A 22,431-nucleotide genomic window follows, 5' to 3' on the forward strand; every position below is an offset into this window, starting at 1 on the left:
GCATTTATATCGACTGTGTGTGAGCACAATAGCTGGTTAGGATAAGCCTGTCGTGCACGCAGCTGGCATCCGCACACATCAAAGAGAGCTGTATGTACTATTGCTGTAAAAGCTCTGCTTATCAGTCGCAGAATCAATATTTTCATTACGATGTCCTACTACATACTGGATTGATAGGTGAATAAGCCCGTAATAACGATGGCGTGAAGAGCAGTCTAGCGTCGGCAATTCTGTATCAGCTGAGCACGTTCATTGTTCGGTTGCCCATCTTCAAAACTACGCTTGATATCACCAAACCAAGGTCCGACCTATCAATTTCGTCAATCGATACGTGCCGCTTCATTTCCATTGCTTGTTTATTTGTAAAAAGCTCTGGCTGCTTCCAAGCCTATACTAGAAAATACTAGAAGAAAATTTGCGAATTGCTGGACAAAAGGCATTGTCTTTCTACGTTATAGCAATGTCCATACGATGATAATCTTCAAATAGTAGACCATCCATGTGCCTTACGCTATTGGTCTCGTTCTGAGGGATGGCACTTTTCCTCATTCGTAATCTGCCACATCTCTCCTTACGTTCGTGACATGTCCATGACCTTGTCATATTCCCCAAGATCAATAACGCTACAAGGTGACTCCATCACGCTGTTACATCGCATCTTTATTCGTTAAACAGCAAGAAAATACCATAAAGAACTTATTTGGTGAGACACATACAGATACACTGAACTAGAATCAATCGAATCAAAAGAAATCAATCGTTACACGACACGCGACTGTGTAGGGGGCTTGCTATTTATAAGGAAACTGCTAATGAGATATGAACGCTCTCGAATACTCGAAAATCGTGACACAAAATCTAAAAGTTGTCACAAGTGGCGATACTGTGTGATCGCAGCTTGTAGAATACTACTCGACCACGAGCACACGCATGGTATTCGTGAATCCAGATCCAGGCTGCCAACCGGTTACTGCCACAACAATATCTCCTGGTTTAAACATTTTCCTGGTTACACCAGTTTTGACAGCAAACTTCACCCTAGCGTCAACATCATCAGCCCAGGGAGAAATCACAGGATCCTGGAACAGGATAGGGAAGCAACCTCTCCACAGATGAGCTTGGCGAGCGGTTTGAGCGAATCTTGTGACAGTCAGGATCGGTGCTCTGGGGCGGTAGCTAGAAATTAACTGGGCTGATTTTCCAGACCGGGTTAGTACTATAATAGCGCTTGCTCTGCATTTGAAGGAGGCTTCTACAACGCCAATAGCGACAGCTTCAGTCGGGTCAGTCGCAAATCCGCGAGATCTTCGCAGTTCTTCAAAAATCTGCATGTGAAACAGAGCAGCCTCAGCTTCACGTGCGATTTTGTGCTGCATTTGCACGCATTCCAAAGGATAATCGCCTTTTGCGGTTTCACCGCTTAACATGACACAATCGGATCCGTCTAAAACAGCATTAGCTACGTCAGACGCTTCGGCTCTTGTGGGGCGCGGCTTTTTGATCATGCTCTCTAACATTTGAGTCGCGCATATCACCGGTTTTCCTGCACCGTTGCATTTTGCGATTATCATCTTCTGTGCGATGAATACTTTCTCAGCCGGGATTTCAATCCCCATATCACCTCTAGCTACCATGATACCGTCACTTTCTTCAATGATTTCATCGATTTTACGGACGCCTTCGTGATTCTCGATTTTCGAGATGATAAGGATGTTTTTTCCGTCCTCTCCTAAAACTTTACGGACTTCTTTTACATCATCTGCTTTGCGGATGAACGACGCGAATACCATGTCGACACCTTGCTCAACACCGAAGCGTAAATCGCCTTTATCCTTTTCACTGACAGCAGGCAAGTCAACCTCAATTCCGGGAAGATTAACGCCTTTTTTCGATCCTAGCATACCACCGTTTTCGATTTCACAAGTCAAATAATTCGGTTTGGCATCAAGAACGACCAACGAAATCAAACCGTCGTCGATAAATATGTGCTTACCGGGAGAAACTACTTTTGACAGGTTTCTGTAGTCTACATAAATGCAAGATCCATCTCCACTCTCCTTGTCAGCGTCATCCAATGAGAGTTTGATTTTATTCCCTGTGATAAGCTCTACTTCTGCTCTACCACCTCCTTTCAACAATCCAGTTCTGATCTCAGGCCCTTTGGTGTCAAGAGCAATGCCGATAGGACGATACGCGACGGGGTTGCTGAGAAAACTCTCTGTGGCTGCACGGACGTTTTTCACGGTTTTTGCGTGACCTTCGTGGGTTCCGTGGGAGAAATTAAGTCTCGCGATGTTCATGCCTTTCTTTATCATGTTTTTGAGGACTTCTACGTTATCGGACGCCGGTCCGATTGTGCAGATGATGCCCGTGTTTCGGCATGTCGACGGATTGCTGTCTATGTTCAGCAGGCGGGTGTGCTCCAAATTCGTGGGGGCCCACGAAGCCTGTTGCTGTTCGTTTGCGCAAAATTCGCCTTCTGAATGGATTTCCGCCATAGCTATCAGATGCTCGAAGTCTGCTGTCGCTCTAGTAACAAGGAATGCAACTACAGTCCGACAAGGACGCAAATGGAAATGGAATAGGATAAGAATTCAGAATCTCTCGTAGATGTTTACAGCGACCAGTCAACCGTAAAAGGAAACTGCAAGGTCAAAAGACTATGGAATTACTGAGGCGAGAACGTTGAATTTTCTTACTACGAAATAATATTGTACAATATACCTTCATATCTTTGAGTTAATTTCTTTCTACTGGGTAAGTAGTGGTCATATGTAGGATTGTCAGGTCGATTATGACGCCCCTACTTCGCCTATGCCTCATGGCAAATCATTCATGATGTGATGTGATGTATATTGATTCAATAAAAAAGTAATAATGATTAATGATGATGATGTTGCCCATTTCCATATTCCTTCATTCATCATCATGGCGATAATTTTATCTCCTAAAAAACACCGTTGCTGTTTGGCTTCAGTTTATTGGCGTTTCTATTCAGCCGTTATATGATTATTTCATCCGCTCGGGAGACACGTTGTACATTGTACAATTCGATACGGAAGGCACAATGAACAAATGTAGCCTAATGAACAAACAAAATGGGGGGTTGACGTAAAACTGATTGCATTAATGCCACGTTATTTCAGTATCTACAGGTAAATACTTATATAGCCTACATGACTAGAGCTTATTTATGTAGGCCTACATGATATCCATGAAAGTCTATAACTATGATAAATCTATAGATTTATTTTATTATAATACCCCTAAATATAGTGATGTTGCTTTTAAAGGAGTCTTCTTTGTGTAAAAATAACAAGTAGCTTGAATTTCTAAACTTTATAGCACAACTGAGCCGATTTTCTATCCAGCCATTACACCGAAAATGAGAGATTTACCACCATGAGTTATCTCCGAAACATGAGCCAATTTGAAAAAACTAAGGTCTTTTTCGGAATCAGTGCCCTTCAGAACCCCGAAAACCATTCATACTTTGTCTGCCTAAAAATATGTGTTGACCAGTGTTACCATTGGTCCGATGTATAATTGTATTTAATCTGTATCATCCTTTTTGAGACTTCCTCGCTATTTTCATTTACTTCGTCCAAGAATTCGTGCTTCATCGGATCTGTCTCTGGACTTTTTGCAGAGATGCACAGCGGCATAGTCGTGGAGCAACCCAGATAAACCTCCATCACTTCGAAACGTGGTACTGTCGAAAAACTTCCCAGGGCCTCCATCGTCGAAGGTCTATGACGGTAGATTTAACCTACAATACAGTCAACTCTTCCCTTCCCAATATTATCAAAACATCACAAGAATGCAAGCCAGCTCGCTGATGTTACAGAACTACATGTTTTGCTAAATATTTAGACAATTGTGACATAATCATACAGCTTTTGAAATAGGAATATTTTCTTTTTTTTTCATTTTCTTTTAAATGTAACTTCGTATAGGCACGCTATCGCAGATGGTTTTTGTTTGCGACTTTTCTTGCGACAGAGCAGCATTCAATTGCAGATAAAGAGGTGGTAAATTAGCAGTAGCAAATTGCCAGTGCGCGGGCATTTATACCTATACGCAGAGGTGGTCATAGTAGTCGAAAAAGCTACTCAAGTAGAAGTAGAGTAGCGACGAAAAAACCTACTCAAGTACGAGTAAAAGTGGTGCTTTCAAAAGCAACCTATAACTACTTGAAGTAGGAGTAGAATTGACTGAATTTAAATCTACTCAAGTAAGTAAAGTAAGTTGTGAAAACGGTCGTTATTCGATCGCATGGATGGTCAAAAGCTGTAAATTAAGCTATGCGGATAGCGTATAGAGCTTGATTCCTATTGATGCATCATAGGATGTATCAATTTTCGCCGGAATACGCATTCTTACGCATCATGGGATTCAAATGATAGTGTTGATATGGAAATGTGATACTAATCCTTTGTTTAATCGAACACCCCGTTTTAGAAAATATCATGGCATGTCGTTCTCCAAGTTCCGGAGGTGGGTCTGATAAAACAGATCTAACGCTGAATTACGTCAGAGTCCACTTCTCCACACCCTGAGCTGCTAGATTACGAAACAGGAGTTTCAAGCGTTATGATGGACCATATTTACTGTGATAAAATCATTTCATATGGGCTACAATGCGATGTGAGCGGAACCACGCAACCCGGTACCTAAATTATATCCACCGACACTCTCGTGAAAGCATAAGAGTCTCTACATATCTACTGTGCACGAAGCGCGACGAAAATTCAGGATTTTACTTGACTTATATGAAAATTAAATGTTGGTAATCTATGAAAACAAACCCTAAATGCCTCTTTGCACATTCTTAACACGAAACCCCCGAATACAACTAAAATGTAAAATTCATTATCTATTGATGATACTTTTTGAAGCCAACTTTTCGAAGGCTGGGGCGATGCTTGTATGACGACCTACGACATCACTCGAAAAAACGGGCCACAATCTAATATACCGACATTGCCTCCCGACACATGCCACCTCATTTTATCGCTTGTTCTTTTTATGTTATCTCTTATTACTTTGATTTAGTGTACAATGTACGTACAAGTACACGCCTTTTCTTTACATCGCCCAGGCCAAGATGGGTTTATGATTTCAAAGACTACTCCAGGTCCTTTCGGCACCTATCTTTTCATTGTATCGTAATCGTTTGGTGTATTGATCTGAAAGCGAGGGTGTCTCCACGCGGAAGCGTCATTATATATACCCAAGCGTTATGATCAATGTCCGCGAATGTCGTTTGTTCAAATGTTACTATAGCTGTTTATTGTCTCGCATGATGATCCATCCAAGGGCGTTATTACACAGAGAACAACTGGATATCACCATGTCGTAACTCGCAACATGAACTTCCTAGTTTCGTTTCATTGTTATGACAATTTCACTCATGAAAGGGATGGAAAATCCCAAAACTACTATATAATTTAAAGCATGTGTGGACAATTATTTTTCAAGGCGGGCCAAACGAGAAGCAAAAAATAGGTTGGCGAGCCGAGACAAAAGTTTAAACTATATTCCGTGGCGTATTTTATTTCTAAATATACAACAGTGAATACATTGTTAACACAAGCAGATAAGTGTTTGTGTTAGGATTTCGCCATGAGAAAGTGAGGTTTGAACTAACAAAACACACAATTGATTCGTTCAGTGACATTATTCAAAACAATGCGAAACATTAAACATTCTTAACTCATTCAAGTCACATTGACCCCAGACCCCTTTTTTCTACGGAGACGTATAGGGATATTATAAAGTCTATCGTTTTTGGGTGACCGTTACTCACATACGTACAGTCGTACACCCATTGACTTGTTTTACTGACTAGGGATTGGAAACGTATGACATGGCACTTTAAAGCACAGACCGAGTAAATCGCAATGTAACAATTACAACAAACAATGTTTGAACTATCTAGAAACCGTTACTTTTGAATTTTATTGTCACGGCATACTTTGCTACATTTGCACGATTTTGAATCCACATTGTATGTACGTCCTACAGTGAATAGGCTGTGGAATCACAAAAATACATGAACAAGCAGCAGGCTTGAAAGTAAGCGCATTCCGGTTCAATTTATACAGCCTGTGGTTTTAGTTAACACATTGGTATTCAAAAGTAGGTTTTAATTTATAAATTCCAGGCCACTCTTCGCGGGCCAGTCAGAATTGCGTCGCGGCCGCACTTTGCTATGGTATGCCAAAAAAGAATGTTTGGTCGCCACCTTGGAAATATAGAATAAATATTACACCAAATGTTGGCATAAAATGATGTTTCGATTTAGGCTCAAACTTACGCACAATGGAGGTTACATACGTATTGCCCGAAAATCAACATTTTGACTTCAAAATAGCTCTTTATGGCGATACAATACCGCATGCAATTATGACATACAGCCTCTCTGTATATAGGCGTGTCTCCGTTTTGAATTATTACTTAGTCCAACTATTATGCTTGATTTGGCTATGTTATCATCGACCCCCAAGCTTTTAGTTTGTAATCGAATTGGAAAGAGTCCACTCAACGATGGTATTAAATAAAAAATATGTTGCGGTATGAAGCCAGATACAGGCCCTACTTTTAACATTAACAATGATTACTAGTTTGGTCGTGTTGAAGGTTACAAATAAAATTTATACCTCGATCGAAATTAATTTTGTACGCCCAAAACAGAAAACATCTGTCACAAACCCCATAACTCGAGCAGGTCGAATTTATTTGCATGTGAAGAAAGATTCTGCCAGCATGCAATTGTAAACAAAATCACGGAGTGTGTAATCATGATTATAATAGAGAATTTGTCAAGTATTTTCGGTCCCAGTGTTTCATCAGTACCACATCTCCCCTATATCGCCCAGGCTCACGTGGTGCTATACAAGCCATCTGTAAATTACGGTGTTGCAATATCGCATTGTCATTCGTTGCAGTCGGAATAATACGATTGACTTAGAAACTTCCTCTGTACCACTTGCTTCTTAGAAAGTTCTGTCTCTAGTTTCGAGTTTACACTTATGCAGGTATTACTGCATCAGTGCAGTCTTTTTGTGTGTTCGAAAAACAGACTTATTAGTAATACCTTACGAGGATACGCAGGGGTACGGGATTTATCCAGACTCGACTTTGTCCCATTGAATCGTAAGTTATAACACTCACTTAACAGTTACTAACAGTTACTCCTTAATGCATGTCTGCGCTTTGAATGCGCATGTTCATTGTTCATCATAGCAGCAATGAGGCAGACTCTGCCAATCATACGCGTAGTTGTCCCGAGGGGAGCTGTTATATTTACTCAGCAAGTGAGGAACGGATGATATCAATTACTGGATAGTGCAGTGGTTCCCAACCGTGGGAGGGGGGGAATTCCCCCTAGGGGGGAATTTGGTAACTTTTAGGAGGCAATTTTGATTTAGAATTGTAACGGATTTTCCAAATTGTTCATGTCTGGACTGTCAAGTAGTCAACTATAGTTATTTCCGAACATATGTTCATTTTCGCTGTTTTTGTTTGCTGGAAGTATTTTCAAATGCTATCTGAAATCTCTCCTTTACTTACAAATTCCCCCTTATATTTTAAACTACTTCAGATGTTCTAAAAGTGCGGATCGCGAGACAATTTTGCAGGGCTCGCGACGGCCTCTCAACCATATTTCTCCTACGCGGGCAAGCGTCGTGCCGAATCTATCACAACGAGGCCTATAGTGAAAGTATCTATCTTATTATCAAGTCAACATTTTTCAGATAGTGGCAAAACTTTCCAACGTCGTCGATTCATGTCAAGGAGATCGCAAGTAAACATGATTTATTTTTGGTGAACAGCTACCTGAGCGAGGAAAAACATGCTAAACTTGGTGCAATGTTGCCAAATGGGAACTAATGGAACTAATTTATTTTGCTATATTTATAAGCCAGAGGGCGGAAGACACCATGCTCCCAATTCTTCTATAATATTTTTCAATAGGCAAATTCATTCACTCTGAAACATCTCTTTGCGTGCTTCGCGCGATTTAGTGTCACAAGAAAACTAAATATGAAAAAATAACGCATTAAATACGCCTGATTTACAGAATTGAGTCAAACTGTATTAGCAATTAGCAATTATTAGCAACGAAAGGACGGTATTTTCTTAGTATGGCTTGAGACCGTAGAGATGTATCAGTCTAGAGTTGCGGAGTAGGCTAGTGCGGGACCATTAGACATATGCATATCCGCGCTAGGACAGATCACGACACATAAAAGTTTCGCGGAACCTGCTTCTTCGCGAAATGTGCTCCAAGAAAGAACGACTGTGATAACACCTAGAAATCAAAATGACAGACACATGTTTACCGAAACCGTCGTCATTGATATAGCTGCGCGGCTCCGAAATGACGGTAACAAATATGGTCCTTCCCTCAAAATCTGAGCCAAGCAGCACAAATGCGACCCCAAGAGGAAACACATCAGCCCGCAGTCAAGAAATACGAATTTGGAATCTTTTGAGTAGCCTAGCGACAATGTTCACCGAAGTCACGAAGTAAAAATGTGTTTCAACAAAGTAATGTGGACCCACCCGAAACTTCAATAATATAGTCTTAACTATGTGTGACATATGGGCGTCCTGCATTTTCGAAGACACTATTGCCATCGACTCCAGCAGAAAATCTGACCAGATGTATGCTATATATGGAAGTACCATTATTATTCACCAAATTCATGCATAAACATAAAAAATCGCACAACCAGTAAATTTATGTATACTGATTTTCAAGTTACATTAGCGGTTGGTGCATGGTAAGCCAACAAACATAAATGGACAGGATTTGCGTTCGCCGTTACCTAACACGGTCACATCTACGAATCGCGTGATACCGGACTTAATTCACTGCGGAAAGAATGTATGTGTGCGTGTGTTGGTGTTACTGTAAATTGTGTGTATCAAGTATGAGGACATTGAGGAGTCTGCGAAGTGAGGCCTTCCAGAAGTTGTATTGATTCGGACCAACACCATTTTTTGTGGAGGTCGACAAAATATTGTTATGGCCTTGTTTGAAACAAGCACTCTGTAGCGCCCGTCTTATTCTTCAGTCAACAGTTGTTTGCGCGGGAAAAACGACCTATTTCAATCATCGAGCTGATTTCTCCTAGAGGCAATTTGGCTCAAATTTCGGTCAAAGGGGTCCACGAAAAGAAAAAGTTTGGGGACCACTGGGATAGTGGATAGTCCATTCCTACGTTATACCCGTTCGCTCTATAATTTTCGCAGTTAATGCAATGCGGTTATATGTGATCGCAAAATCCCTTTGCAATTTACAGTTACAATCACACAGGTGTCTTGTACCAGGGGAAGTTCCAGCACGATTGGAAGTACGTTATGGACCACATACACACGACCTGCAAGCAGGATGCACCGAACGGCATGTTTGAGGTAGGGTATTATGTTCTATGAAAGTGGGGTGTTTAATTGATGAATATTTGTGGTCGCGTTCATTGCTAGGGCTTGGCGATGAGCTATGGTCTCGCGATTTTCATCACCAATCTCATCGTAGTGATAGCAATCAGGAGAGGCGGTCGGAAATTACAGAAAGCAAGATTCTATTGCATATGCAACCTGGCTGTGGCTGACATGTTGGCAGGGCTGCTCTTACTGTGGAATTTTGGACTGCAGAGAGTATGTATTTAATAGGGTTTTGGTCCTTGGCCCATTCCGTTTGTTCGTTCTCCTTTCACGTGGTAATGGACATTACATACTTGAAGGATGCAATAGTGACTCTCTCATAGAGCCCTACCGATTATCGGTTCGCCGATAATATCGAGTCGATATTACACTTTAAAAGAATTATCGGTATCGGTCATGGAGCTGAAAAAATTTCGGCTATTTTCGTGACGTCACAGCATGACGGTAGGAAGTCAGTGAACTGTAATTCTTGACCGCTAGACTAGGAATATTGCAATATTTCATATATCTTACACTTTCAAGGTGCCCAGATGCAGCCTTTCTAGTCTATTTGATGTTCAAGTATGACAATGGCTGTAAAGCTGTTGGAATAAATGCACTGAAGTTTTTAAAATGCGCCTTTTGCGGTAGATTCCCCCTTATTTGAATATCGGCTGAATATATCGGTGTTATCGGTGAAGATGTTAGATATCGGTTTTATCGGTATCGGCCCAAAAATCCAAAATCGGTCGGGCTCTACTCTCGCACCGTAAACAAAGCGAGGCGTACAGAATATCGTGTCACGTAATTAGATTTGAAACCTTGCGAATGAAGGTAAAGACCGTTCTCACATCCTTAGATTTGATCAGTGTTGGGATCAAGTCACGACCTTCGAGTCACGAGTCATTTCGAGTCATTGCACATTTTGACTCGAGTCAAGTCAAGTCAATCGATTTTTGAAGGGGACTCGAGTCAAGTCAAGTCACTCGATTTTTGGAGGTGACTCGAGTCAAGTCGAGTCAAGTCACGAGTCAAGTCACAATCCAAGTCAAGTTGCCCTTTCGAAGTTTGAGGCATGATTACGTCATTGAATTTTGCTAGCTGTCTGAAATACAGATTGAGTGGTCATTGATTCCGAACCGATGAACGAATATAGAGTTAAATTTACACGCAAGAAGGCGATGTATCGCTCACATATATACGTAGAACTGTTAAACTACGTAAGTAATTGTGCAGCCGTCAGTTTATAGTTACCAGTTAAAATAGAGAATAGAAAAACGAATCGCTGAGATCCAATATATTACCTACTTACAAATTGTTATGATACAATTCGAGCCTGCGCGAATGGTTGAGGACTATTTAAAGTATAAACTATATTCAAATTCAATTTCAATAAAGCAAGTTTGGTTAAGGTGAGAACAGAAATATACATTTTTCTATTTTATTACTTTACTACTAGTTTACGACTACGTAAGCTGTAAGCTTTGATCACTTCGTTTGCGGTCACTTTATTTGTGAGACAACAATGGAGGCTAAGTGAAATTCGCGGTCATTGAATGATTTGTCGCTTTCACGGGTTACACCAGCGTTTCGCGAACAATCCGAATATTTGCAAGTTACAGTGATTTTATCGACACCGATTAGTTGATGACTTGAAATTGACTCGTGAATTTTGCTCCGAGTCACGAGTCAATCCACATTTCTGATACGCCGAGTCATGTCAAGTCAAGTCATATTAGCAAAGGGACTCGAGTCAAGTCAAGTCATACGAAATAGTGACTCGAGTCATCCCAACACTGGATTTGATGAATTGATCCCCAGTGACGCATTAGCTGAGCGTACACAATAGACTTATGGCTATATGCTGCTCCAGCGATAGATTCATTGAATTCTAAACATTTTCACGCGCCTGGCATCAATCCGATCGAAACGGTGCTAATCTGACCAATTCAAGATGGCGCAAAGTCATTCATCAATAACCCATCTTGAAACCCATGCGTATTTAGACCATCGGAAAAGACCCATAAACTCGCAACCCTAAAGCAATGCTTCGTAACTTGATTCTTTTAAATTTTTGGTACCCGGACTGTGAATAATTCGCAAATGCAAATGGTGTTAATGTTACATGTGAAAATATAGTTTGCACATTGTCATGGGAAAATGCAGTCTGTTTAGTGCGAGGCGCTAACAAAATAATCATCATCCCGTAACTGAAATGTTAGTTCGAGCAATTGCACAAAAATTCGTTGCAAAACAATTTACACTCCGTATGTACCGTGCATGTCGCATTTCACTGTAACATTTTTGTAGTGTTATGTTGATATGTAATGTATACGAATAAAGATTCTCTCTCTCTCTCTCTGTACGATACAAGACTGAATGACCCATATTCGCGGATCGACCGGCGCCGCTGTAATGCAGCACATAAGTAAACGCCCAATTATATCTATTTCATACGTTGTCGTGTGGCAGTGCTTTCAAACTGTAAAATCTCAATCTTGTATATGTAACCTCCGAACAGTGCGGCAAAAAGCGGTTTCACGAATTTTCCTACAGCCTGTCGTCACCGTTGTTTGCATCCCGAATGACTCTTGGAGATAACCGCCTGGAATACATAACGAATTAGTAACCGTCATTTGGAAAGTCGACATCATCGATTTTGCATTATCCAGACACCGCGCATTTGACAGGCCTCATCAAATTTACGATAAGATAATATGTTGCCAAAACATGCAATAATCCCAATATATGCAACGGTGCAATGGTGAAATGGCGCCAAAACATGCAATGGTGCCTGTATTGCTCGACTTCTAAATGCATGATAACAGACCTGAAATGTAATGCTGCAGGCCTATTTATATTTATACTGAGTACTCGAGTCCAGACTGTCTCCACATCTTCTTCGTTAATGAATTAGATGCATTTGAGATTGGAATGCATTTCAACTTGCAACATTACAGTTTTACGAACGACGTTATGTAACTTTAGTTGCCAAGATGAATATTATTTATTTAAGTTCGAAATTTGTCGCGGACTGATAGCTACTTGAACCAATGTACTCTTCCAATTTATTGTACTTGGAGAAAATTTACCTACGTCTTGGGCAGCATTTCGTCAATAGGTAGGCCTATAATTAGTACATATTCAGTAAACTAGGCTACTTCTTCTTCTGCATGGGTTATAATCTGATGCGCAATTGCTCACTGTTAAACTGTATTTTCATTGGCGTAGTGCGTGAGGTGTGTTCTGCCGGCGTACGTGTACCTCCCTTTTGTGTCTTCCAGACATAGGAAATCATAATTATGTGTGTATTTGGCTCATTTATACAAGCTGACATAGGTCTTAATGCCAAATTACGTATCTGAAAGAGCCGCTGACTTGATGGGGGTGCACGCTATAGTTAATATCCAAAAAATGCAGCCTCTACTCACAGCGTAGGGTACATCCATACATCTGAATATGATAGGGCAATTACCAAAGCCCAACCACTTTATGTCTTTATAATAGTTAGGCGGGGCCTACGATAACTTACCGTAGGTCCCGAGTCATGCAATTATGCATGTGATGTCGGTCATATGATATATTAGTCACATTTTGTCATATCACACAGCTATGGCTCCAGTCCCGGCCGCCATTCATGGAACTGGTACAGAAGAGCGCTTGGATTCTAACCGTGGTAGCGTCGCTTATGAGTCAAGTTGTCATTGCACTGGATCGCTACACACATGTGCGAACGGGTATTGGAGGAAGTCATACATTTCTAGGATTCAATATATGGAAAAGCGGGCAAAGACGGAAGTAAGGAATCATAAAACTGGATAGTGACGTAACCAGCAACCTTCAGATTGATATGAGTTGTTGTTAGCCTGGTAGAACTGAAAACTTTTACCAACGAAATGACCAAACGTGGAATTGCCTGTTGGAATCCCATTTCGCGCAAATGCAGTCGTATTCGAGAATCAAAGTCCTTCGCTTAAACTCTTGATACCTAACGCTGACGAAAGCGCCATTGTAATGGATAATAACTTCTACGCCAGTAGTGGTTCTCGACCTTTTTATCTTCGCAAACCCCCTTTGGACCGTCACGGGGCCCCGCGGACACATCAGTATTAGTTAAAATTCAGCTCAATTATCGTGCAACCGTCATCTGTCTGTAGACTAGAGATCAACAGCAACAAAATGACTTTTCTTGAAAATAACATGACACTACTTACGTAAAAATGGGAATTTTTATTATTTCAACGGATTCTATTGCTATATTTCTCGAAATATGCGTCGTGTCTTGAAAATCCGCGTTGTCGATTTGATATGAACGAGTTCCGAAAATCCATTTCCACAAAGATAGGTGGTGGCGAATGTAATAATAACGCGGTACGCTTCCGACGACACCTTTGAGTATGATAGTAACATATATGACATCAAAATTGAGAAACCGATTTTAATGAACCAATAACGTCAAGCCTAGTCTTTTCTATCTATCAGCTCATCATGAAGTTATTCTGGAATAGCGGTTACGTATATCATAATAGAATTTTTTTTTTTCAAACAATTTTCACCAAAACCTCAACAAAACATCTCTAAACAGCACTACGTTTTACGTTTAATTTGGCAATTAAAATTAGTTTGCACAATAGAATAATAATTCATCTCAGATTGCCATTCTGTTTACGTGAGTCCTGAAGTTCGGGTACCTATGAATGGAAAGCGCCTCGTGATTTCTCAAATTAAAAAATAAACATTAGGATATTAACCATTTTGCAGATTTCGGGGTTTTGCAGACCCAAGAAAATACTTCGCGGACCCCTAGCGGTCCAATGATCCCTGGTTGAGAACCACTGATTAAACACCACATTCTGTAGCCTATTGTTACTGACTTCGATTTATCTCCGCAGTACTATTTTACGATTCTTTATCATCTTTGTCATTCAATGCTCTCAAGCACGGGTTGCAACAGCGGATCAGTGATGCACATTAAATTCCTGCTCCAGTTTTGAGTTGAGTTTGGGATAATTGTTAATAATTTTATCCTTTCAAAACAACACAAGACTGCGATACAATGAGACGACAGAAAGCGTGCGAGTCGATACGACTTGGTACAATCGTATCGAATAATTATTTGAATGCAAATCGAGAAACTTGGTAAACTGTTACATGACATCATCAGGATATACCATTCGAAATCTCATCACTAGAGCGATTTTATTTTACCTGAATTATCAAAATTTTGACATTTTTCTACCATACAAATCTTAATTTTGACCTAATTTGACCTAAAGCATGCAAATTAGGTGTTTTCCCACATAACGTTAGAATTGTACTATTTGTCTTCATTTATGGTTGGAACTGTCTGTCCTTACGAAGCAGTTTGGCCCGAAAAAAAATTTGCCTCAAAAACTGACAAATTGTTACATGAAAAAACTTTATGTTAACAAAATCTGGCCTGATGAAGAATTCCAGTAGTTACATTACCCATTATGGTAGAAATAATTGAAAAAAATTGTTGTAGTAGTTCTACTACATTTCCTGACCAGTCAAGTGCACGGCTGGTAAGGGTTGGAAAATACACTTTAGGCCTCTTATTTTCAGGTCAAAAGGTTAGGTGTGAGGCCGTGTTTTTAGTAGGCCATGCCCTGGGATACATTACAATTACATGGCATACCTACTTTTCCAGGCTGGTACTGATCGGAATTTCGTTAACTTGGATACTACCAGCTATCATCTACGTCGTACCAGTTCTCACATTTTGGAATTGCGTTGACACTTGCAGTTGCTATACCCGCGCTAATAATACGAAAGTTATCTACATGGAGTGCGCCCCGAGTGACTACTGTTCTGAGGTTAGTTGTAGGCCTACTCGACAAGTATGGGTTATTTAACTCATCCGGGTCTCCTCAAATGGCAGATCAGGTACTGGTTTGATCAAGGGCGTCACCAGAAAAAATATTTGGGGGGGGGGGACAAATTTGATGAGGTAAAAGACCCCCTCCCTTTCAAGGATTTGAAAAAATATAGTAAAAAACACAGGTCTTGGGTAATTATTGGGTGATCAACATAACTTCTAGGGTTATCACTTACATTCAAATGGAAAAGCAGGTTGCCACTATACATCCGCGCAAAGCGCAAAATTTTTCCAAGCTACTGGCTTGAACAGATCGTGATAAGGAGAGAACAGTTATCGCAACGAAGGGAGGAAGTTTAAAAAGAAACCACTGACAGTTTCATCTGGAGTTCGAAAATACATATCTTCTACCAGATCTTACGGGAAAAACGTTGCTAGCTAGGTGTCAAGCCCAGCAATCCATATTTCGAGGCATTGTTGAAATTGCCGGCAACGTCACAAAGACGTCGTCCAAAACTGCAAGGAATATTGCTAGATCCAAGAAGTCAGCTAGAAAAGAAGGGATTTTCAGAAAACTTTGGCAGACTGTGCGAATTCAATGTTTTCGGAATTTAGCAACAAGGACATCATCACCTGGCGAATCTTCCAGCTACAGTTGTGTGCTTCAATCGAGACCAGAAGAGTAATAGCAATGTTTGTCGCTCATTAATCGCAGTTTCTGAAACAAGTTGCCACGTAGTCTAATTTAGCCTAGATTTGGGTGAATCCACCGACTCCACAGAGACTATATAGTTAATAATCCGAGTACATTTTATAAGAGTGGACACATTTGCAGAGGAAATGCTGGTAGGGCAAACGTGAGGAGGAGACAGTTTTATGAAATGGCGAACTATTATGAAGGACCAGCCAAAACGTCAACTAGTGGACAAAGCTTCTTTGACGAAAACATGTAACGTAATTTTATACTTACTTACGCATGAATTCCGGTCTCTGGTGGAATGGTGTGCACATACCGACTTGACTATGCAATAATGCATGCATGCTTAAGAGGAAATTCGGCGTGGTTTACCAGCGCCGCTGGAGGATGATATATACACAAAGAACAGCAACTGCAAACTTACGAACGCTGTCCATTGATGCTTTAGAATGTATAAAAATGTATAAAACGTCCGTACATGACTGGTAAATGCAATGAATTTAGATTACAAATACATGGTAATGATGTTCTGCGGCCCGCATCATCTTTTGATGTTGGAGAACCCCTGCTAGTTATTCATCACACTTTCTAACCATTCTAATCTCACGATGTTCAGATAAATCCGGCATCCACAAAAGGCAGCATGTTAATGCTCGGATTGGTGCTGATGATTTTACCAGTCGTTTCTTCCGTGTTCTACGCAAGAATCTATCTTTTCGTGAAACGAACATCGAAGAGTCGCGGAAGTCGACAGCAGCCAAAACCGATGAAGAGCTTTCCGAGAAGTGCCGGTTACATCGAAACGCTGATAAGGCCCGGTGAGTATCGCTTGTTGTTTGTGGTATTCGTGGTGTTTGTCGACTACTATGGTCATTATTTACACCAACCCAATTTTCTTCATTTTTATTCCGTAGCTGCTCACTTACAGCACGCCCACTTCTGGGCTTTTATAAGACACTGCTTACACGGATGATAGGGCGAGGAGGAGCCTAGATAAACCTCCAACACGTAGGTAGGAATTTAGCAGTCGACCTCGTTCGGACTGGAACCCGCAGCCCATTACTGTTGCAGCTGTGGATTACACCACTACGTTATCTCGCCACTACTGAGTATCGCTTGCTTTGCAAGAGTAAAACTCGGACGAAAGTCAATAACTGAACCAATGCCATGACACAATATCACCAAAAAAACTGCGCTTTACACGTGTATTTTCAGAAGAAAAATCGCAAGCAGTACAAAACCATTTCAGCGCCATGTATGCGTTTTCATGTCCAGTGTGCCCACTGTCCATATATTCAGATTATTGAGCGTAATTTCAAGGATTTTCTGTTGAAGTTCAACGAGAAAATCTATTAATCAGCCGTCTGCCTTTCAGCGTGACTCGTTGGGACTAGGGATGGCCACAATTATTCGAGTACTCTAATTGGAATCGAGTAGTAATTGCAATAATTCGAGCCGGATAGTGAGAGGCAATTCTTTCGAGTACTAAAATTTAAGTCCCGTTCCAGTAAGAATGATATTATTCACAAACCTTGAAGCTTCGATTGGTGATATCCAGTGTTGGGATCAAGTCAGTACCGTCGAGTCCCAAGTCATTTCGAATCATTGCACATTTTGACTCGAGTCAAGTCACGTTAAACGATTTTTGACGGTGACTCGACTCGAGTCAAGTCAAGTCACTCCATTTTTGGAGGTGACTCGAGTCAAGTCTAATCAAGTCAAGTCAAGTGTCACGAGTCAAGTCACAATTCAGGTCAAGTTGTCTTTTCGAAGTACGAGGTATGATTAAGTCGTTGCATTCGCCATCAAGGACCGAATACAGAATTAAATACACATGCAAAAAGGCGTTGTATAGCTCAAGCATGCGTAGAATTCCTAAACTGCTAAGTAACTGTATAGTGTATACCCTCCGCCTATAATTAGCCACCAAAATAGAGAATTGAATACGAAACGTGAGATAGTTGAAACGAATTGGCATGATGCACTACTCAATTACACATCCATGGGATACATTAAGCCTGCGTCAATGGTTGACGAGTAATATAAACTATTATTCAAATTAAATTTAACTCTTAGAAGAGGTTTGGTTAAGGTGAGCACCGAGCATCAATGACCAGTCTATAGAACAGAGATGGATATTTTGCTATTATATTGTATTCCTAGCAGTACTACTACTACTACTACTACTACTACTACGACGACGACGACAACATACGCTGTAAGCTCCAATCACTTCATTTGTGGTCAATTTATATGTGATAGAACAATGAAGGTTCACTAAAACGCAAAATCATTGAATGAATGGAATTGGTCGCTCTCGCAGGTTACACCAGCGTATCGAGAACAATCTGAACATATGAAAGATACAGCGATTTTTATCGAAACCGATTACTGGATAACTTGAAATTGACTCGTAAATTTTGCTCCGAGTCACGAGTCAATTCACATTTTTGAGATGCCGAGTCAAGTCAAGTCATTTTTGCAAAGTGACTCGAGTCAAGTCAAGACATGCGAAAAAGGTGACTCGAGTCTGACTGAAAACTGAACATATTCTCGAAGCTCGCACCTGTAATATTTGTACTGCCATTCGTCATATTGCGTCAGTCGCTAAGATGCCATCTGCAATTTCGAAAGTGGCCACCTCCGATTAGGCGCTAAAAGTATGCGACCTATCGACAAAGCTATTTTTGCAACTACTTACTTCAGTACTTTCAGATCTTCATTTTATGCATCTACTTTAAGTAGTTTTGAAATTGCTACTTGCAGGTGTAATTGAGTTAGTTGAACTTGAGTATCAACACCGACTATACTTTGACCACCTTTGGTTTTTCATTATTGTTGGCTTGCTCGCTATCATTATTACCTTGATAGTGGCTTGGCATTTAAGAGCAAAATCCGCTGCAATTGCGCGTCGAGTTACGTCGTAAAATTCTCAGCAGTTCACGGCTCTGCCGAAAACAGGACTGCCTTTCGACAGAGGCCTTAAATTACTCATATGTTCAGTGACTGAAGACGGCGCCTTCAACTATTCCAAAGACGACAGCGGCAGGTCTTCGCCGTTTGTGACTCCAGATCAAAGTGACTCAGCCGTAGACAGAAACGGCTCCGTCATCGACAACGCGTGGGAAAGTAGCAATCGTAATTCCAGGTCGTTCGACATCACAAGATCAAACGGTGCTGATCAGTCTCACCGATCTTCGCTAAACCGAGCGAATAATAACAGCCGCGCTAACGGCAAGAAGGTTTCTAAGACAAATCCAGGATTGCGACAGAAACACCAAGCCCGCGACTTACGGCTTTTGCACACCATGATCATAATCCTGTTGTTATTTGCGTTGACCACCGTGCCTCTCGGCATCATGTCCGCCCTGTCGTTCACGGAAACAGACAAAACGTACATGAAGCCGATGAAATACTTGCTCGTGTTCTCTCTCTTGAACTCTCTCATAAATCCGTGGGTTTACTTCTGGAGATTTTCCGAGATGAGAACCTCAATAAGCCGCATGATGCGTTTCTGCGGTAACCGCTGTGGAGATACAAGGGAGAGAATGCTGCCTCACAAAAGCCTGCGTTGCTGTCTGCCACAGGCCGAAAAAAATGATGATGTATAATCCCAATTCGAAAGGTCCTGCGTCATCGCTATCGAGCAACACTTTTCAGAGTTTTCATTCTTAGCACTCTTGTTACCGCTTACATCTTCGATCCAAACTATCAAGAGTGAAAGACGTGTGACAGCTAAACGGCGAAGATACAGGGCGGTGCATGGGACCCATTGGCGTCTGTCGAGGCGAAATTGAACGCCACAAGGAATAAGTACCGGTAATACCGGACTTGTCGCAGATTCTCTTTTTATGCATGCCTCGATTATTTTATAGGCTACCCTGAGGTTTTAGGGTGCTTGCATCACTTCGATAATAATTTATACGGCTACGACGCATGTATTCCGGCCACTTGACGATAAAATAGATGTAATTGCTCCATCTACGGCAATCTAACATGCAACAGCCTCGTTTTGATCCTATACGATCATCGAATATTCCTGACGATTAAGTTGCAGCGACGAACAACCTCTTTGACTTACCCGTGCATTGTGTCACTGTAAGCGTTTTCTTTCCCAGTGACTGCACAATATTTTCATAATATTTCGCATCATTCTTATTCGACGACTGTTCTTCTCTTATTCGCTTTTGATTCCTGATAAACTTGATCAATGATATTCAATATCCATTCGTGCCCTCTGTGCAAAAGGTCAGGTGGTGAATAGTTTCCGCCAGACAATTATCAGTAAAAGGATACTTGCTGCAATTGACAATATCGTGATTTAGTGGCGAGATAGCGTAATGTTGGAGCGTCCGGCTTCTTGATCGGTATGTCCGGTCTGTTCAGACCATGGACATGGACAATTGACCCTTGAATACTAACCCAAATTCAAGCCAGCCGTACTTTTCCTGTAACTCACGTCGAAATAAAAGTTAACCAATCTTAACCGCAACTCGATCTAACCTGAGAATGACACAGACGAACCTGACATTACCATGACCAGACAAGGGGTGATTACTTCATGAATGTAATCGATTGCGATTGCGATTACTTCTGAATCACGCGATTACGATTACGATTACAGTAAAATCAGGAAGTAGTCGATTACGATTACGATTACATTGGAAAAGTAATCGCGATTACTTATACGATTACATTTATTCTGCTTCTTAGAACTAATCTTAGAAGATATATTGATAGAAAATATACGGATTGCGATGAAAAGGCATTATGAGTATGGCGATTTTTTTTACCTAAAAAGAGAAAGATTTGACCTAAAAAATCAAAATTTTGACATATTTTGACCTTACAAACTTAATTTTGACCGAACGTATGCAAATTAGGTGTTTTCCCCACATAATGTTAGAATTGCGCTACTTATCTTCATTTCTGGTTGGAACTGGCTGTCCTCACGAAGTAGTTTGGTCTGAAAAAACGTTTTTGACTCAGAAACTGACAAATTTTACATGAAAAAACTTTATTTCAATGAAATCTGTCCCTATGAAGAATTCCAGTAGTTACATCACGTATTATGGTAGAAATAATTAAAGTTTGTTGTAGTACAACGAAGAATACTTTCCTACATTCTCAGGTCAGCCTGCCCTTGAAAAATAACTTGCCAAGAATGCAGAAAGAGCGTTCAACAGCAGCAGTATATTTCGGGTTATGGGGAATAAAGAAAAAGAGGTTGGGAACCAATCTTCTAATTTCACAATACTTTTCATGTAATTTTGTAAATGATGTTGCTGCTAGCAGTGTGTTACCACACTAGATTTACATGTTATGTGATTCTGTTTTGATTTCCAAATAATCCCATGTGTGGGTACATCGTTCCGTCTTCGATGATTAGGTAACATACATTGCTGACGACATATGATGTAAAGAAACTGGGGGTATCATGGCTACATCAGGGCTGTTTAAATGGATGATTAAATCCAAAGTAATTAGAATAGAAACGCCGGAACATCAACATCCACATATCAAAAATAGACTATCACTTGAGAGGTTGGGCAAGTTGCGAAAGTACGGAAAAAGTATCAAATATGGTATGGAAGAATATCGCTAAGCATGGAAAATTGTTAAGTATGGTATGGAACGATTGGAGTGGGTATGGAGTATGGAGAATTCCCATTCCATTCCATACCATATAGCATGCCCTACTGAAAGGCTTAGAATGAAAGTCGGCAGCAGAGACCACGACGGGGACGCATGGGAGCGAGAGAGACTGACGATTGGCTGCAGAGAATAGCAGGGGTTGGCAATTATTTTCTTCGCGGGCCAAATGAGAAGGAAAAAATACTTTGACGAGTCGATTAAATTTTTTTAGCGATATTCACCAGTGTATTAATTATATTTCTAAATTGAATGCAATAAATTGGATTGTTAACAAATGCTGCTCAGTGAATGTGTTGATACCAGGTAATGAGAAAGTGACGGTTAATTATTATAAATAATAATGTTAATTTGGCGTCATAATTCGAAACAATGTCTAACATGATACATTTTAAACTCTCTTTGAACCCCATCTGCGTTTTGTATTAAAACATTAAAATGTATTTGGGATATTATACAAGGCTTATTGTCTTGGCCGCTGCCTTCCGAGCAGTGTGCACTGTGCACTGTGCAGCTTGATGAAATAGCCTTGCTGTTGAGCGAAAGAGACAGAGAGGCAGAGAGAGACAGTTTTTATTGAGTAAAAATTACATTAAAAAAATTACGGGTTGCAGCGATACGAACCTTGGGGATCATCTGGTCTGTTGCATCGATGGAGAACAAAATCTTGTTTTAATAGAGTCTCGCGCCAAGAAAAAATTAAAAACAGGTACAACAGTGGTAAGTTGGAACAACAACAGAGTAACAGGCAACAATAATAAAGAAGTAACGAAAGAATGAAATACAATGAAAACAAAAGATAAATAGA

General features: G+C 40.6%; 2 protein-coding genes across 5 annotated transcripts; one reads left to right on the forward strand and one right to left on the reverse strand.

The window, feature by feature from the left end:
• Positions 1-642: 642 nt before the first annotated feature.
• LOC145456788 (pyruvate kinase PKM-like) lies at positions 643-2,626 on the reverse strand. The gene has a single exon (XM_080334902.1). The coding sequence runs from the start codon at positions 2,496-2,498 to the stop codon at positions 909-911; it is 1,590 nt and encodes a 529-aa protein (XP_080191028.1). The 5' UTR covers positions 2,499-2,626; the 3' UTR covers positions 643-908.
• Positions 2,627-7,187: 4,561 nt separating this feature from the next.
• Positions 7,188-20,192, forward strand: LOC145457127 (uncharacterized). Of its 4 annotated transcripts, none has more exons than XM_080335296.1 (8): positions 7,188-7,319; positions 7,761-7,810; positions 9,343-9,426; positions 9,496-9,669; positions 13,046-13,233; positions 15,107-15,272; positions 16,588-16,762; positions 18,975-20,192. In XM_080335296.1, exons 1-8 carry the CDS (start codon positions 7,223-7,225, stop codon positions 19,580-19,582), a joined length of 1,542 nt encoding a protein of 513 aa, XP_080191422.1. In that variant the 5' UTR covers positions 7,188-7,222; the 3' UTR covers positions 19,583-20,192. The 4 variants fall into 4 exon arrangements, with proteins under 4 accessions (XP_080191422.1, XP_080191423.1, XP_080191421.1 ...); XM_080335295.1 differs by having other exon boundaries at positions 7,204-7,319; positions 16,588-16,789; XM_080335297.1 differs by lacking the exon at positions 9,496-9,669 and having other exon boundaries at positions 7,194-7,319; positions 16,588-16,789.
• The last annotated feature ends 2,239 nt before the right edge of the window (positions 20,193-22,431 follow it).

The sequence above is a fragment of the Botryllus schlosseri genome, chromosome 15 (genome assembly GCF_051294905.1).
Source record: "Botryllus schlosseri isolate E-star chromosome 15, Bs_hap1, whole genome shotgun sequence".
Lineage (NCBI taxonomy): Eukaryota > Metazoa > Chordata > Ascidiacea > Stolidobranchia > Styelidae > Botryllus > Botryllus schlosseri.

Bases quoted from the DNA above. Each gene is read 5' to 3' on its own strand.
- LOC145456788 (XM_080334902.1), bottom strand. From the start codon at position 2,498: ATGGCGGAAATCCATTCAGAAGGCGAATTTTGCGCAAACGAACAGCAA.
- LOC145457127 (XM_080335295.1), top strand. From the start codon at position 7,223: ATGCGCATGTTCATTGTTCATCATAGCAGCAATGAGGCAGACTCTGCC. The intron at 7,811-9,342 runs GTAAACATGATT...GTCTTGTACCAG, and splicing joins TCATGTCAAGGAGATCGCAA to GGGAAGTTCCAGCACGATTG. The intron at 9,427-9,495 runs GTAGGGTATTAT...GTTCATTGCTAG, and splicing joins CACCGAACGGCATGTTTGAG to GGCTTGGCGATGAGCTATGG.